This window comes from Dendropsophus ebraccatus, chromosome 7 (genome assembly GCF_027789765.1).
Source record: "Dendropsophus ebraccatus isolate aDenEbr1 chromosome 7, aDenEbr1.pat, whole genome shotgun sequence".
Lineage (NCBI taxonomy): Eukaryota > Metazoa > Chordata > Amphibia > Anura > Hylidae > Dendropsophus > Dendropsophus ebraccatus.
Genome location: NC_091460.1, coordinates 19,789,094 through 19,807,575, shown reverse-complemented (window position 1 = coordinate 19,807,575; position 18,482 = coordinate 19,789,094). Strand labels below are relative to the sequence as shown.

The 18,482-nt window shown below is 45.0% G+C and overlaps 1 protein-coding gene across 2 annotated transcripts in view; it reads left to right on the top strand.

The window, feature by feature from the left end:
• Positions 1-18,482, top strand: part of SFXN5 (sideroflexin 5) — a 165,252-nt gene that overhangs the window by 63,839 nt on the left and 82,931 nt on the right. For both annotated transcript variants that reach the window (XM_069976313.1, XM_069976312.1), the window contains one exon: positions 1,051-1,116. In XM_069976313.1, coding sequence (XP_069832414.1) covers positions 1,051-1,116 — 66 coding nt within the window. The remainder of the gene's footprint in view (positions 1-1,050; positions 1,117-18,482) is intronic.

Below are 18,482 nucleotides of genomic sequence, written 5' to 3'. Positions count from 1 at the left end.
GCATGGACTCTACCAGCCTCACGCGGACATGGACTCTGCCAACCTCACCTGGGCATGAACTCTGCCAGCCTCACCTGGGAATGGACTCTGCCAGCCTCACCCGGGCATGGACTCTACCAGCCTCACGTGGACATGGACTCTGCCAGCCTCACCCAGGCATGGACTCTGCCAGCCTCACCCAGGCATGGACTCTGCCAGCCTCACCCGGACATGAACTCTGGTAACCTCACGTGGGCATGGACTCTGCCAACCTCACTAGGACATGAACTCTGTCAACCTTACACGGGCGTGGACTCTGCCAACCTTACATGGGCATGGACTCTGCCAACCTTACACGAGCATGGACTCTGCCAACCTTACACGGGCATGGACTCTGCCAACCTTACACGGGCATGGACTCCACCATGATTCCATTGTCATATATCTGTTCTCACCCCCCTTGGTAGTTTCCATGTTAATATGATCTTAGATAACATTCTCATACACTTATTGCTTCTCTCTCTGACTACTAACTAGACCTTACAGCCTACACTGATACAGTTACTGTTACCCATCAGGAGTAGCAGCAACTGCAGCAACATTTAGCAACTGCTAAATGTAAGCAACAGTGGTCCTGTTCACTGACAGCAAGCAGAGGTGAGGACAGGGGAGAACTCCACTAGCTGGAGAATAGCAGAGGTTGTGGCTTGTATTATAACCTCCATAGCTGCCTGTATCACAGTATACAGATACAGCCGCCATCGAGGCTTTAGTTTTCCATCAGTCCCAACAATATATGTCATTATCGTGTCCTCATGACAACTCTTCTTGCTCCAGCACCTTAGTGTTATCATAGGGCCACCAGAACCTCCTATTGACTTTCAGTTTTCTATTATAGGGAAGAAAATGAATGAATAGGTCCATGAAAACTATTGGTCCTATGATAACACCTTCTGTCAGAGCCTAGAAGCAGGAAGTGTTGTCATAGGAGCACAACAGATAGTTCCTTCTCAATATGTATACTTGGAAGCCCCTTTTATGGTCGATGATTATTCTCCTTCTGTTTTCCAGCCTTCTCCCACATCCAAGTTCATTCTGGGATACACTGGAGCTGTCGTCAGCGCGGTCTCTATAGCAGTGAGTACACCGTCCTCCCCTGAGTACACCGTCCTCCCCTGAGCACACCGTCCTTCCCTGAGTACACCGTCCTCCCCTGAGCACAGCACCCTCCCCTGAGCACAGCACCCTCCCCTGAGTACACTGACCTCTCCTGATTACACCGCCCTCCCCTGAGTACCCTGTGTGACTGTGTGACCAATAGCTTACATATTCACCTGCAGCACCATTACAGGTGAAATAAATTATTATTCACAGGTCCTATTAAAATCATTGGACAGTCTGTTCACTGACCTGACCTATTGGGTCCTCCAGAGTGAGAGACACTCTTTGTAGCAATTTCTACTGTACTGTTATATTCCCTGCAGTGTCACCACAGGTGAAATTAAGTATTACATAGGTCTCCGTTATGTCAGTCAAATGTCCTTGTAATGCAAAAAAAAGTGCAGGGTCTTTACCTGTAAGGGACACTCCATGTCTGCTGTAGCTGATATATTCCCCTGCAGCACCCCCACAGGTGATATGAGGTATTACACAGTTCTCATTACAATCAGTGGACTCTCTGTTTACTGAAGTATAGGGTCCTCCAGAGTGATAGAGTGGCCATGTCTACTGCAGCTCAATAGGAAACTGTCCATTTCTTGTAATGAAGTGCGGGGTCCTCCAGAAGGACAGACACTCTTTGTAGTCCTCTTAGGTCCCTCATTTGTGGTGCCAGGACTGAAGGAGGAAGCCACTCTCCGTTCTCTTCTCCAGTTACTAATCCACCAAGGAGTTTAGGTTGGGGAAGGAGACAGAACGCTTGTACATGGCGGGTTACAGCGAGTTGGGTTTATTGTAGAAATAAAGAAATTGATGTCAGAATCTACTGGAGAAGTGAACGTAAACATTGGCTCATTAGGCAGCGAATCAATATGGTCCTTGGCCCTCGTCCAGCATCTCCGCACATTAACAAATAATTATTACTAATTGGAAAGTTCTCCTGACTAATCGGACGCGGCTCTGACTCACGGATGTGCCCGTCTATCTGCTCTGTTACTATCTATGGAGCAGTATGGACACCCCTCTGACTCACGGATGTGCCGGCCTATCTGCTCTGTTACTATCTATGGAGCAGTATGGACGCGCCTCTGACTCACGGGTGTGCCGGTCTACCTGCTCTGTTATTAAATATGGAGTAGTATGGATGCGGCTCTAGCTCACGGATGTGCCGGTCTATCTGCTCTGTTACTATCTATAGAGCAGTATGGATGTGGCTCTAGCTCACGGATGTGCCGGTCTATCTGCTCTGTTATTATATATGGAGTAATATGGATGCGGCACTTGCTCACTGATGTGCCGATCTATCTTCTCTGTTATATATGGAGCAGTATGGATGCGGCTCTGACTCACAGATGTGCCGGCCTATCTGCTCTGTTATATATGGAGCAGTATGGACACATCTCTGACTCACGGATGTGCCGGTATATCTGCTCTGTTACTATCTATGGAGCAGTATGGATGCGGCTCTAGCTCACGGATGTGCCGGTCTATCTGCTCTGTTATTATATATAGAGCAGTATGGACACATCTCTGACTCACGGATGTGCCGGTGTATCTGCTCTGTTACTATCTATGGAGCAGTATGGATGCGGCTCTAGCTCACGGATGTGCCGGTGTATCTGCTCTGTTATTATATATGGAGCGGTATGGACACATCTCTGACTCACGGATGTGCCGGTCTATCTGCTCTGTTATTATATATGGAGCGGTATGGACACATCTCTGACTCACGGATGTGCCGGTGTATCTGCTCTGTTACTATCTATGGAGCAGTATGGATGCGGCTCTAGCTCACGGATGTGCCGGTGTATCTGCTCTGTTATTATATATGGAGCGGTATGGACACATCTCTGACTCACGGATGTGCTGGTCTATCTGCTCTGTTACTATCTATGGAGCAGTATGGATGCGGCTCTAGCTCACGGATGTGCCGGTCTATCTGCTCTGTTACTATCTATGGAGGAGTATGGATGCGGCTCTAGCTCACGGATGTGCCGGTCTATCTGCTCTGTTACTATCTATGGAGGAGTATGGATGCGGCTCTAGCTCATGGATGTGCCGGTCTATCTGCTCTGTTACTATCTATGGAGCAGTATGGATGTGGCTCTAGCTCACGGATGTGCTGGTCTATCTGCTCTGTTACTATCTATGGAGCAGTATGGACGCAGCTCTTACTCACGGATGTGCCGGTCTATCTGCTCTGTTACTATCTATGGAGGAGTATGGACGCAGCTCTGACTCACGGATGTGCCGGTCTATCTGCTCTGTTACTATCTATGGAGGAGTATGGACGCAGCTCTGACTCACGGATGTGCCGGTCTATCTGCTCTGTTATTATATATGGAGCGGTATGGACGCTGCTCTGACTCACGGATGTGCCGGTGTATTTGCTCTCTTATTACATATGGAGTAGTATGGATGCATTTATAGCTCACGGATGTGCCGGTCTATCTGCTCAGTTACTATCTATGGAGCAGTATTGACGCGGCTCTAGCTCTCAGATGTGCCGGTCTATATGGTGTGTTATTATATATGGAGCAGTATGGACACGGCCCTGACTCACGAATGTGCTGCTCTATTTGCTCTGTTACTATCTATAGAGTAGTATGGACGCGGCTCTAGCTCAAGGATGTGCCGGTCTATCTGGTTTTTTACTATCTATTGAGCAGAATGGACGCAGCTCTGACTCGCAAATGTGCCGGTCTATCTGCTCTGTTACTATCTATGGAGCAGTATGGACGCGGCTCTAGCTCACGGATGTGCCGGTCTATCTGCTGTGTTATTATATATGGAGCAGTATGGACACGGCCCTGACTCACGAATGTGCCGGTTTATCTGCTCTGTATTATATATGGGGCTGTTTGGACACGGCTGTGACTCACAGATGTGCCGATCTACAGTATCTGCTCTGTATTATATATGGAGCTGTAAGGACGTGGCTCTGACTCACGGATGTGCTGGTCTATCTGCTCTGTTACTATCTATAGAGCAGTATGGACGTGGCTCTAGCTCACTGATGTGCCGGTCTATCTGCTCTGTTATTATGTATGGAGCGGTATGGACGTGGCTCTAGCTCACTGATGTGCCGGTCTATCTGCTCTGTTATTATGTATAGAGCGGTATGGATGCGGCTCTAGCTCACGGATGTGCCGGTCTATCTGCTCTGTTATTATATATGGAGCGGTATGGACGTGGCTCTAGCTCACTGATGTGCCGGTCTATCTGCTCTGTTATTATGTATGGAGCGGTATGGACGCGGCTCTAGCTCACAGATGGGCCGGTCTATCTGCTCTGTTATTATATATGGAGCAGTATGGATGCGGCTCTAGCTCACGGATGTGCCGGTCTATCTGCTCTATTACTATCTATGGAGCGGTATGGACGTGGCACTAGCTCACGGATGTGCCGGTCTATCTGCTCTGTTATTATATATGGAGCAGTATGGATGCGGCTCTAGCTCACGGATGTGTCGGTCTATCTGCTCTGTTATTATATATGGAGCAGTATGGATGCGGCTCTAGCTCACGGATGTGCCGGTCTATCTGCTCTGTTATTATATATGGAGCAGTATGGATGCAGCTCTAGCTCATGGATGTGATATCTATAGAGCAATATGAAGATGTATTTGACCCCTGTGCCGTACACTGAGTAGTGATTGTACCTGATATTGCAGCTCATCCTATTCAGAGATTGGATTTGATATCCTAGGGGTAGGCCATCAGTACAACAAAACACATATATATGACATGGGACTGAAATATACGTATTGATTATTTTTTAAATTATTTTAAGTTTGAGTGCGATGGAACTACAAATCTTTCCATTATAGTTTTTCCCTGCCAGTTCCAGTTGGTTTTGGTAGAAAAAAAGACTGACGAAATACTATGTGTGAACACAGCCATGATTTGTCCAGATATTTCCATGTGGTAATTGAGACACAATACAGGGTGACTTATGTGCGTGGAATCGCTGCAGTGGGAATAAATCCACATATTCTGCTCGATAACTGCTCGTTCCACATGGATTTTGAGGCCAAATTTTCTGCCTCTGGCAAAATCCAGGATTAGAAGAAACACTACTACTTTCTTGCAGAAACAGCACTACCCCTGTCCTCAGGTTGTGTGTGGTATTACAATTCAGTTCCATTCACTGATGCTAAAACCCCACACCCAGGACAAGAGAGTGGTTGTTTTAAATTCCCTATCTGAACAAGCCCCTAATATATGACTATTAATGCGATAATATATTTATTTTAATAATATTCTATTTCGCTGTGGTTTTTTTTTGCTATTTTTTTATTATTTAAATTTCATTGCATTGTGGGTTATTATTATTAGTAAAAATGTATTTATTATTATTAGTGCCATTTTTATGTTCCTAAATATATATATATATATATATATATATATATATATATATATATATATATTCTATATATATATATATTCTATATATATATATATATATATATATATATATATATATATACTGTATATATATATATATATATATATATATATATATATATACATATATATATTTTTTTTAATATGGTTATTATTATATTATTTATTTACTTTATTTTATTTATTATATTTTTTATTATAATTATAAATTATAATTTTTATTATATATAACATAATTACTAGAATGCAAATAATATATATAGTTAATTATTATATTAGTTATTATATAATTTTATATATATACAGTATATATATTTATATATCACATAAATATATGACATAACTATATATTTGCTTTCCAGTAATAACTTTATAATAGTCCTAAATAAGCTCAACAATAACAAACATGAAAACAAACAACTTATCCATATTCCCGTTCCTCTCCCCTCCCGGACAGTAATAAGTAATAACAAGAGACCATTGTCAGGAGTTAATTGTTTCCTCCTGCTCTTTGATCTTTAGTCTCTCTTCACACTGTTTCCTGCTTCCCCACATATCATGTATACATGAGGTATGGCCCTTATATACACTATGGCCGAGCCTGGTAAGAGACTGTATGTATACCACTGGTTTCCAACCTGTGGCTCCACTGGGGGTTGTAGTTTTGCAGCAGCTGGATTGCTGTATACATCTCTAGGCATGCTGGGAGTTGTAGTCTTGCAGCTGGATTGCTGTATAGTGATGTAGATTAATACCTCTATGTTGGCAGCACTGCCTCCCCCCCTCCGGAGTTTCTCTATTACACAGGCATGCTGAGAGTTGTAGTCTTGCTGCGGCGGGATTGCTGTATACATATATGGACATGCTGGGAGTTGTAGTTCTGCTGCGGCTGGATTGCTGTATACATCTCTGGGCATGCTGGGAGTTGTAGTCTTGCTGCGGCTGGATTGCTGTATACTGATGTATATTATTAGCTCCATGTTGGCAGCACTGCCCCCCCTCCATTACTCCGGAGCTCCTCCATTACACGGACAGATAATCAAAGCGTTGGCAGGGGGCAGAGGTCAGCGCCATTGGACATGGATTCCGTGGGAATACAAATAATGAACGGGCAGAGGTTAACTAGATTTTTAGTTAATCACTACAAATATTATCTCTCTGTGAGCGGAGAAAAAGGAGCTGAGATACCGGGGCGGCTGATTGTGTCCTGACCCCTCCGCAGGCTGCGCCCGTCACCCCCCGTGTGTTTTCCTGCCCGCTCAGTGGGCAGCCGTCTCGGAGGGGTCCGGTATAATTAGTCAGAGACCACTGGGGGCGGTGGCACTTGTTTTCAGGTCATCTGGCTCTAATGGGCTCTCACTGGGAGGGGATTTACAGCTAATTGACAGCCGCCATCAGGTAATGAAGTCTTTGGCCCCTACCAGCCAGGGGGCCGTCACACAAAGACCTCGCCATTTGTCGTACAATGACCTGGTAGCTCTGCCAACAGGGGGGGCACGGGAACACAAAGCGCCCCGGCTTAGGGGGGTGATAAAGAGTATGGCCTGAATTATAGGGACGGTGGGGGGATTACTGATGGGAGGGGGACACAAAGGAAGCGCCATTGTTTTATGGGGCTGCCGGAGCTGGAGATTATTACTACTTAGAGACTATCGGCGGGGACGCCGGCTTGTTAGGAAAGTATTCACACCCCACGAGAAAGCTTCCAGCCTCATTTCCTCGAGAATCACGGCTATTTAGCCTTTATTTCACTAGAAGATTCTAAGCCTTTGAGCAGCAGAGCTGCGTGTGTCAGGACAGCGGAGCTGCATGTGTCAGGACACCAGAGCTGAGTGTGTCAGGACAGCGGAGCTGCATGTGTCAGGACAGCGGAGCTGCATGTGTCAGGACAGCGGAGCTGCGTGTGTCAGGACAGCGGAGCTGAGTGTGTCAGGACAGCGGAGCTGCGTGTGTCAGGACAGCGGAGCTGCGTGTGTCAGGACAGCGGAGCTGCGTGTGTCAGGACAGCGGAGCTGCGTGTGTCAGGACAGCGGAGTTGCGTGTGTCAGGACAGCGGAGTTGCCTGTGTCAGGACAGCGGAGTTGCCTGTGTCAGGACAGCGGAGTTGCCTGTGTCAGGACAGCGGAGCTGTGTTTGTCAGGACAGCGGAGCTGAGTGTGTCAGGACAGCGGAGCTGTGTGTGTCAGGACAGCGGAGCTGTGTGTGTCAGGACAGCGGAGCTGTGTGTGTCAGGACAGCGGAGCTGAGTGTCAGGACAGCGGAGCTGCGTGTGTCAGGACAGCGGAGCTGCGTGTGTCAGGACGGCGGAGCTGAGTGTGTCAGGACGGCGGAGGTGAGTGTGTCAGGATGGCGGAGGTGAGTGTGTCAATACGGCAGAGCTGAGTGTGTCAGGACAGCAGAGGTGAGCGTGTCAGGACAGCAGAGCTGGATGTGTCAGGACAGTGGAGCTGAGTATGTCAGGACAGCGGAGCTGAGTGTGTCAGGACAGCTGAGCTGAGTGTGTCAGGACGGTTGAGCTGAGTGTGTCAGTACGGCTGAGCTGAGTGTGTCAGGACGGCTGAGCTGAGTGTGTCAGGACGGCTGAGCTGAGTGTGTCAGGACGGCTGAGCTGAGTGTGTCAGGACGGCGGAGCTGAGTGTGTCAGGACGGCGGAGCTGAGTGTGTCAGGACGGCGGAGCTGAGTGTGTCAGGACGGCGGAACTGAGTGTGTCAGGACGGCGGAGCTGAGTGTGTCTATACGGCAGAGGTGAGTGTGTTAGGACAGCAGAGCTGAGTGTGTCAGGCCAGCGGAGCTGAGTGTGTTAGGACAGCAGAGCTGAGTGTGTAAGTACAACACAGCCTAATCTGTCATTTAGCCCAGTTAATAATGATCTCATGAATGGTTACGTTATTCACACACACACACCCCAGCCGGGTATACAGATGTATGGTGCAGTACTGGGATGTGTTATACCTGCTTATTATGGCATCTGGTGGAGCCTGCTGTGATTTACTGTATGGATGGTGTCAGTGAGGTATTATCAGGAAACGGTAATAGTGATACTGAGGTATTATCAGGTAGTAATAGTGTTAGTGTGGTATTATCAGATAGTAGTAGTGTTAGTGTGGTATCAGGTAGTAGTAGTGTTAGTGTGGTATTATCAGGTAGTAACAGTGTTAGTGCGGTATTATCAGGTAGTAACGTGTTAGTGCGGTATTATCAGGTAGAGGTAATAGCGTTAGTGTGGTATTATCAGGTACTAGTAGTGTTAGTGTGGTATTATCAGGTACAAATAGTGTTAGTGTGGTATCAGGTAGTAGTTGTGTTAGTGCGGTATTATCAGGTAGTAGTATTGTTAGTGCGGTATTATCAGGTAGTAACAGTGTTAGTGCGGTATTATCAGGTAGAGGTAATAGCGTTAGTGCGGTATTATCAGGTAATAGTAGTGTTAGTGCGGTATTATCAGGTAGTAGTAGTGTTAGTGTGGTATAATCAGGTAGTAGTAGTGTTAGTGAGGTATTATCAGGTAGTAGTAGTGTTAGTGCGGTATTATCAGGTAGTAACAGTGTTAGTGAGGTATTATCAGGTAGTAATAGTGTTAGTGCGGTATTATCAGGTAGTAATAATAGTGTTAGTGTAGTATTATCAGGTAGTAATAGTGTTAGTGAGGTATTATCAGGTAGTAATAGTGTTAGTGCGGTATTATCAGGTAGTAATAATAGTGTTAGTGTAGTATTATCAGGTAGTAATAGTGTTGGTGCGGTATTATCAGGTAGTAATAATAGTGTTAGTGTAGTATTATCAGGTAGTAATAGTGTTAGTGAGGTATTATCAGGTAGTAATAGTGTTAGTGAGGTATTATCAGGTAGAGGTAATAGCGTTAGTGAGGTATTATCAGGTAGTAGTTATGGTCTTAGTGAGGTATTATCAGGTAGTAATAGTGTTAGTGTGGTATAGTCAGGTAGTAGTATTGGTGTTAGTGAGGTATTATCAGGTATTAGTTATAGTGTTAGTGAGGTATTATCAGGTAGTAGTATTGGTGTTAGTGAGGTATTATCAGGTAGTAGTTATGGTGTTAGTGAGATATAATCAGGTAGTAGTTATGGTGTTAGTGCGGTATTATCAGGTAGTAATAGTGTTAGTAAGGTATTATCAGGTAGTAGTTATGGTGTTAGTGCAGTATTATCAGGTAGTAGTTATGGTGTTAGTGCAGTATTATCAGGTAGTAGTTATGGTCTTAGTGAGGTATTATCAGGTAGTAGTTATGGTGTTAGTGAGGTATTATCAGGTAGTAGTTATGGTGTTAGTGAGATATAATCAGGTAGTAGTTATGGTGTTAGTGAGGTATTATCAGGTAGTAGTATTGGTGTTAGTGAGGTATTATCAGGTAGTAGTTATGGTGTTAGTGCGGTATTATCAGGTAGTAATAGTGTTAGTGTGGTATTATCAGGTAGTAGTTATGGTGTTAGTGCGGTATTATCAGGTAGTAGTTATGGTGTTAGTGTGGTATTATCAGGTAGTAGTATTGGTGTTAGTGAGGTATTATCAGGTAGTAGTTATGGTGTTAGTGAGGTATTATCAGGTAGTAGTTATGGTGTTAGTGTGGTATTATCAGGTAGTAGTTATGGTGTTAGTGAGGTATTATCAGGTAGTAGTTATGGTGTTAGTGAGGTATTATCAGGTAGTAGTTATGGTGTTAGTGTGGTATAGTCAGGTAGTAGTTATGGTGTTAGTGAGGTATTATCAGGTAGTAGTTATGGTGTTAGTGTGGTATAGTCAGGTAGTAGTTATGGTGTTAGTGAGGTATTATCAGGTAGTAGTTATGGTGTTAGTGCAGTATTATCAGGTAGTAGTTATGGTGTTAGTGAGGTATTATCAGGTAGTAGTTATGGTGTTAGTGAGGTATTATCAGGTAGTAGTTATGGTGTTAGTGCAGTATTATCAGGTAGTAGTTATGGTGTTAGTGAGGTATAATCAGGTAGTAGTATTGGTGTTAGTGAGGTATTATCAGGTAGTAGTTATGGTGTTAGTGAGGTATTATCAGGTAGTAGTTATAGTGTTAGTGAGGTATAATCAGGTAGTAGTTATGGTGTTAGTGTGGTATAGTCAGGTAGTAGTTATGGTGTTAGTGAGGTATTATCAGGTAGTAGTTATGGTGTTAGTGCGGTATTATCAGGTATTAGTTATAGTGTTAGTGAGGTATTATCAGGTAGTAGTTATGGTGTTAGTGAGGTATTATCAGGTATTAGTTATGGTGTTAGTGAGGTATTATCAGGTAGTAGTTATGGTGTTAGTGAGGTATTATCAGGTAGTAGTTATGGTGTTAGTGAGGTATTATCAGGTAGTAGTTATGGTGTTAGTGAGGTATAATCAGGTAGTAGTTAGGGTGTTAGTGAGGTATTATCAGGTAGTAGTATTGGTGTTAGGCTAGGTTCACACTGCGCTTTCAGCATCCGTTTAACGGATCCGTTTTTTTTTAACGTCCAGAAAAATAGGGTCAGCAACGTTTTTTGGTCCGTTTTGGTCCGCCAAAAAAAACGGATCCGTTTTTTTTTTGTAATGGAAGTCAATGGAAAAACGGATGCACACAAATGAATCCGTTTTTTGCAATCCGTTTTTCATGCGTTTTTTGCAAAAAACGGATGCGTTAAACGGATGCTGAAAACGCAGTGTGAACCTAGCCTTAGTGAGGTATAATCAGGTAGTAGTTATGGTGTTAGTGAGGTATTATCAGGTAGTAGTATTGGTGTTAGTGCAGTATTATCAGGTAGTAGTTATGGTGTTAGTGAGGTATAATCAGGTAGTAGTTATAGTGTTAGTGCAGTATTATCAGGTAGTAGTATTGGTGTTAGTGAGGTATTATCAGGTAGTAGTTATGGTGTTAGTGCAGTATTATCAGGTAGTAGTATTGGTGTTAGTGTGGTATTATCAGTTAATAATAATAGTTTAGTGTAGTAATATCTGGTAGTAGTAAAAGTGTTGGTGAGGTATTATCAGGTATTAGTTATGGTGTTAGTGAGGTATTATCAGGTAGTAGTATTGGTGTTAGTGCAGTATTATCAGTTAATAATAATAGTTTAGTGTAGTAATATCTGGTAGTAGTAAAAGTGTTGGTGAGGTATTATCAGGTAGACGTAATAGTGTTAGTGCAGTATTATCAGGTAGTAGTAGTAATGTTAGTGCTAATGATGGGGTAGTAGTGGTGTTAGTATGGTTGGATGAGGAAATAGCAGTGTTAGTGTAGTAAAATGGGTGCTAGTGTATGAGGTAGTAGTAGTGCAGTATGATGAGTATGATGAGTGGTAGTAGTTTTGTTAGTGATAGTGTTAGTGCGGGAGGATCAGATAGCAGTAGTGGTAGTGTTAGTGCGGGAGGATCAGATAGTAGTAGTGTTAGTGCAGGAGGATCAGATAGTAGTAGTGGTAGTGGTAGTGCGGGAGGATCAGATAGTAGTAGTGTTAGTGCAGGAGGATCAGATAGTAGTAGTGGTAGTGGTAGTGCGGGAGGATCAGATAGTAGTAGTGTTAGTGCGGTAGGATCAGATAGTAGTAGTGTTAGTGCGGTAGGATCAGGTAGTAGTGTTAGTGCGGTAGGATCAGATAGTAGTAGGAGTAGTGTTAGTGCGGTAGGATCAGATAGTAGTAGTGGTAGTGTTAGTGCGGTAGGATCAGATAGTAGTAGGAGTAGTGTTAGTGCGGGAGGATTAGATAGTAGTAGTAGTAGGAGTAGTGTTAGTGGGGTAGGATCAGATAGTAGTAGGAGTAGTGTTAGTGCAGGAGGATCAGATAGTAGTAGTGGTAGTGTTAGTGCGGTAGGATCAGATAGTAGTAGTGGTAGTGTTAGTGCGGTAGGATCAGATAGTAGTAGTGTTAGTGCGGTAGGATCAGGTAGTAGTAGTAGTAGTGTTAGTGCGGTAGGATCAGACAGTAGTGATAGTGTTAGTGCGGGAGGATCAGATAGCAGTAGTGGTAGTGTTAGTGCGGGAGGATCAGATAGTAGTAGTGGTAGTGTTAGTGCGGGAGGATCAGATAGTAGTAGGAGTAGTGTTAGTGCGGGAGGATTAGATAGTAGTAGTAGTAGGAGTAGTGGTAGTGCGGGAGGATCAGATAGTAGTAGTGGTAGTGTTAGTGCGGTAGGATCAGATAGTAGTAGTAGTAGTGTTAGTGCGGTAGGATCAGATAGTAGTAGTAGTGTTAGTGCGGTAGGATCAGATAGTAGTAGTAGTAGTAGTGTTAGTGCGGTAGGATCAGACAGTAGTGATAGTGTTAGTGCGGGAGGATCAGATAGCAGTAGTGGTAGTGTTAGTGCGGGAGGATCAGATAGTAGTAGTGGTAGTGTTAGTGCGGGAGGATCAGATAGTAGTAGTGGTAGTGGTAGTGCGGGAGGATCAGATAGTAGTAGTGTTAGTGCGGTAGGATCAAACAGTAGTAGTGTTAGTGTGGTAGGATCAGTTAGTAGTGTTAGTGCGGTAGGATCAGATAGTAGTAGGAGTAGTGTTAGTGCGGGAGGATTAGATAGTAGCAGTAGTAGGAGTAGTGTTAGTGGGGTAGGATCAGATAGTAGTAGGAGTAGTGTTAGTGCGGTAGGATCAGATAGTAGTAGTGTTAGTGTTAGTGCGGTAGGATCAGATAGTAGTAGTGTTAGTGCGGTAGGATCAGGTAGTAGTAGTAGTAGTGTTAGTGCGGTAGGATCAGGTAGTAGTAGTAGTAGTGTTAGTGCGGTAGGATCAGATAGTAGTAGGAGTAGTGTTAGTGCGGTAGGATCAGATAGTAGTAGTGGTAGTGTTAGTGCGGTAGGATCAGATAGTAGTAGGAGTAGTGTTAGTGCGGGAGGATTAGATAGTAGCAGTAGTAGGAGTAGTGTTAGTGGGGTAGGATCAGATAGTAGTAGGAGTAGTGTTAGTGCGGTAGGATCAGATAGTAGTAGTGTTAGTGTTAGTGCGGTAGGATCAGATAGTAGTAGTGTTAGTGCGGTAGGATCAGGTAGTAGTAGTAGTAGTGTTAGTGCGGTAGGATCAGGTAGTAGTAGTAGTAGTGTTAGTGCGGTAGGATCAGATAGTAGTAGGAGTAGTGTTAGTGCGGTAGGATCAGATAGTAGTAGTGGTAGTGTTAGTGCGGGAGGATCAGATAGTAGTAGTGGTAGTTTTAGTGCGGTAGGATCAGATAGTAGTAGTGGTAGTGTTAGTGCGGTAGGATCAGATAGTAGTAGTGTTAGTGCGGTAGGATCAGGTAGTAGTAGTAGTGTTAGTGCGGGAGGATCAGATAGTAGTAGTAGTAGTGTTAGTGCGGGAGAATCAGATAGTAGTAGTGGTAGTGCGGGAGGATCAGATAGTAGTAGTGGTAGTGTGGTAGGATCAGATAGTAGTAGTGGTAGTGTTAGTGCGGGAGGATCAGATAGTAGTAGTGGTAGTGTTAGTGCGGTAGGATCAGATAGTAGTGATAGTGTTAGTGCGGGAGGATCAGATAGCAGTAGTGGTAGTGTTAGTGCGGGAGGATCAGATAGCAGTAGTGGTAGTGTTAGTGCGGGAGGATCAGATAGTAGTAGTGGTAGTGGTAGTGCGGGAGGATCAGATAGTAGTAGTGGTAGTGCGGTAGGATCAGATAGTAGTAGTGTTAGTGCGGTAGGATCAGGTAGTAGTGTTAGTGCAGTAGGATCAGATAGTAGTAGGAGTAGTGTTAGTGCGGTAGGATCAGATAGTAGTAGGAGTAGTGTTAGTGCGGTAGGATCAGATAGTAGTAGGAGTAGTGGTAGTGCGGGAGGATCAGATAGTAGTAGTGGTAGTGTTAGTGCGGTAGGATCAGATAGTAGTAGTGGTAGTGTTAGTGCGGTAGGATCAGATAGTAGTAGGAGTAGTGGTAGTGCGGGAGGATCAGATAGTAGTAGTGGTAGTGTTAGTGCGGTAGGATCAGATAGTAGTAGTGTTAGTGCGGTAGGATCAGATAGTAGTAGTGGTAGTGCGGGAGGATCAGATAGTAGTAGTGGTAGTGGTAGTGTTAGTGGGGGAGGATCAGATAGCAGTCGGGGTAGTGTTAGTGCGGTATGACATGATAGTGTTAGCCCTGTGCTGTGTGTCACCTGTTGGAGTCCATCATGTGCCCCCTTTCCTCTTATATAATAGCCGCACCACAGATATAATAGGCCATCACAGAGTGTTTATTTTGCCTCTCTCCCGGCCCGCTCCTGTCACCCTGCAGTACGGGACACAGATACAGGTCGGATGCAGTTTCTGATAATCCTCGCTGCTTAAGAAACAATTAGTGTGGTAATATGATCAGATGTGAGTTTGGCTGTCAATCACCGCCCTAATGTGATAAGGATTCTGTGTAATCCACTTCATACCGCCGCACATGGATGGGGGGGTCAGTAACATGTAGGTGGGGCTCATCCTTATCACTGATCCTCTAAGCCTCCTGATCTCACTTTACACTGCTCATTTCTTTAATGTCTTTCTCCGAGGATATATTATAGGAAATACAGCAGCCATCACCCAGCAGAGGTACGGCTGCCAGAGAACCTTACAACCCAGTGCCTCGCTAGATGCCGCCATCATGTGACCAAATGTGGACACGGACTTCAATATTACATCCCTACTTAGCAATCTATTATCTCCTTCTCTCTGGTGTTCTCTGTAGCTTACAATCCTTTCATCCATGATGTAATAGAAGTCGGTTCTCTATGTTCTGACCTTCTGCATGGCTGCAGTGTAAAGAATGGGAGGGGGGGGGGGAGTGCAACAACCTTCCCTAGAGGAGGTGGATTTTAGACTGCTTGACAGTACTGTTTCTTCTTGTGGAGACTCCTAAGTCAAGCAATGGCTCCTGGGAATAATATGTAAATTAGCTCTCCTAGATAAGGAAGTAAGTTGACTCTCTGGTTCCATCTATTGGCAGTTCTGAAGGAACAGAGCAGTAGCCAATGTCGAAAGGGTGTTCATTTCACTTTAAGAAATGTCCTAATTGTCATCATGTGTTATGTGTGTTGTTGTTTTTTGTGCGCCTGCAAACATTTTGTGAGGCGGGGCTTTGACTAGGAAGGTAAGGGGGTGCCACCATATTTTGTAGGAGTTGCTAAATTTACCTTCCTAGTTGCCAGCTTTACGTAGGAGGTACTAGGCCCAGGAGGAGCCCATAGATGATGTGGTAGTATACTGGTAGGAGTGGATAGCGAAGCGACTTTATAGGAAGTGTTTTGGCTCTAGGGGGTCACTGGTTAAAGTGTGTAGGTAGAGAAGGCCTGGATCCAGTCCCCGAGGAGCACATCAGTGGGCTTATGGCAGAAGCAGGTGACTGGGAGCCTAAGTAAAGCTGTAAGTAGCCACCGCAAGACTTCCAGGGAGGTTGAGACCTGCAAACCTATAGAGGCGAGAGGGGCTGAACTGCCAGGCTAGGGTGTCATCTCCAAGATGCTGGTGAAATAGGGTCTCCGGAAGACTGGTAGCAACTTGAAGCCATTCTTAGGCCAGCCCTGAAGTAGCAGCAGCAGCAAATACATAGAGTTGTTGCCCCGAACCATCACAAGACTTGTGTGAGTAGGCTGGTGTAGGTGAGAGGGAAAATGCCGAGCTCATTGGGCTCTTAGAGGAATCAATAATCTGGAGAGAGAAGGATAAAGTATTACACTGTGAACTAAAAGATTATGTCAACCTGTGGGGTTAAGGCGGCTATAATCGTACATCTATATTGCTGTTCTTGCACGATAAAGTGAGCGGTTGGCTTGCCAATTGGTGACCCGTAGCCTTCCACATATGAGTCCAAGTGCGTCCTGTATGTTCACAGCTTTGACTAGTTGGGTAGCCGAGGACAGGTAATGGCCACAAGAACCCGTAGAGGCACAGTCTGTACACAGTGATTGATGCAACCCTGTATGAAACCCACAGCCGCACTGTATTATGGGCAAAAGCTGACCAGGCCTTTGGTTGCAAGGTGAATGAAGTGAAGCATCTCACAGTCCATGTGTGGATCATCTAACAGTCCATGTGTGGATCATCTCACAGTCTATGGTGTGGAGCATCTCACAGTCCATGGTGTGGATCATCTCACAGTCTATGGTGTGGAGCATCTCACAGTCCATGGTGTGGAGCGTCTCACAGTCCATGGTGTGGAGCGTCTCACAGTCCATGGTGTGGAGTATCTCACAGTCCATGGTGTGGATCATCTCACAGTCTATGGTGTGGAGTATCTCACAGTCCATGGTGTGGAGCGTCTCACAGTCTATGGTGTGGAGTATCTCACAGTCCATGGTGTGGATCATCTCACAGTCTATGGTGTGGAGCATCTCACAGTCCATGGTGTGGAGCGTCTCACAGTCTATGGTGTGGAGTATCTCACAGTCCATGGTGTGGATCATCTCACAGTCTATGGTGTGGAGCGTCTCACAGTCCATGGTGTGCAGCGTCTCACAGTCCATGGTGTGGAGTATCTCACAGTCCATGGTGTGGAGTATCTCACAGTCCATGGTGTGGAGTATCTCACAGTCCATTGTGTGGAGCATCTCCCAGTCCACAGTGTGGAGCATCTCACAGAGTCCACAGCTCTGGCATTAGGACCCCTCATAGTAGGTTTTTCTGCAGCCATAAGGCTTCTGCAAGTATCACTTGTATCAGGCCAGTGTTGTGAAGACAAGTTGCTTTACTGAGTCTTCCCACTGGGGGGGGGGGGGGGGAGCACCCTCTTACATGATACTCTCATCTTAGTCTACCTGGGACTCCACTAGACAGTGCAGTAAAGCTGGAGAGTCCCCAACCATAGCAGTGCTCTAATGAAGCAACTATATGCTAAACTTTAAGTAGTTTAATCTTCTAATATCATCCCAGTCCTAAAAATAAGCCCTCGCGTTCAGCCATCCTCCCTCCACCGGCCTGTCTTCACTTCTTAATAAGATGACAAGGCCTCGGGAGACGTGATGGCGGTGCAGATATCGGCGCGGAAGCGATTAATTAGGGATCCTGAGCCGTCAGATGTGACAAGTGTGATTGACGGCTTGTATCAGCTCAGGACAAGCCGTAATGACACTAATAATTCTATATACATGTAACCACATCACAGGAGTCACGAGTAACCTCTTATATGGCAGCGAAGTGACGCCAATATGTGAGAACCCTGTGCCGCGAGAGAAGAATAGATGTTATTAATTATTAATTGGCTGGCCTAAAAAAACTTGTCTCCAACCCCCCCCCCCCCCAAACACACACACAAATCAAAATAACAATAATATTTCACTGCTAACTTCAACTTAGAGACTTGTAGCTGCCTTAAAAATTCATTGGTAGCTTAGATCGCAGAGTGCCAGGGGGCTATCGAAGGGAGCCTATCTCTATGTTAAACCCTTAAAAGAGAAGTCCAGCAAAAAATTTTATGAAAGTGTTGTATTGCCCCCCCCCCCCCCCCCCCCACACACACACACAAAAGTTATACATATCACCAATATACACTTATTACGGGAAATGCACATAAAGTGCTTTTTTCCCTGCACTTACTACTGCATCAAGGCTTCACTTCCTGGATAACATGGTGATGTCACTTCCTAGATAACATGGTGATGTAACTTCCTGGATAACATGGTGATGTCATTTCCTAGATAACATGGTGATGTCACTTCCTGGATAACATGGTGATGTCACTCCCTGGATAACATGGTGATGTCACGACCCGACTCCCAGAGCTGTGTGGGCTGTGGCTGCTGGAGAGGATGATGGCAGAGGGACACTGAGGGACACAGGGCACTGGAGGGACACTGAGCATCCCTCTGCCTTCATCCTCTCCAGCAGCCACAGCCTGCACAGCTCTGGGAGTCGGGTCGTGACATCACCATGTTATCCAGGAAGTGAAGCCTTGCTGCAGTAGTAAGTGCAGGGAAAAAAGCACTTTATGTGCATTTCCCGTACTAACTGTATATTGGTGATTTGTATAACTTTTGGGGGGTAATTCAATACTTAAATAACATTTTTGCTGGACTTCTCC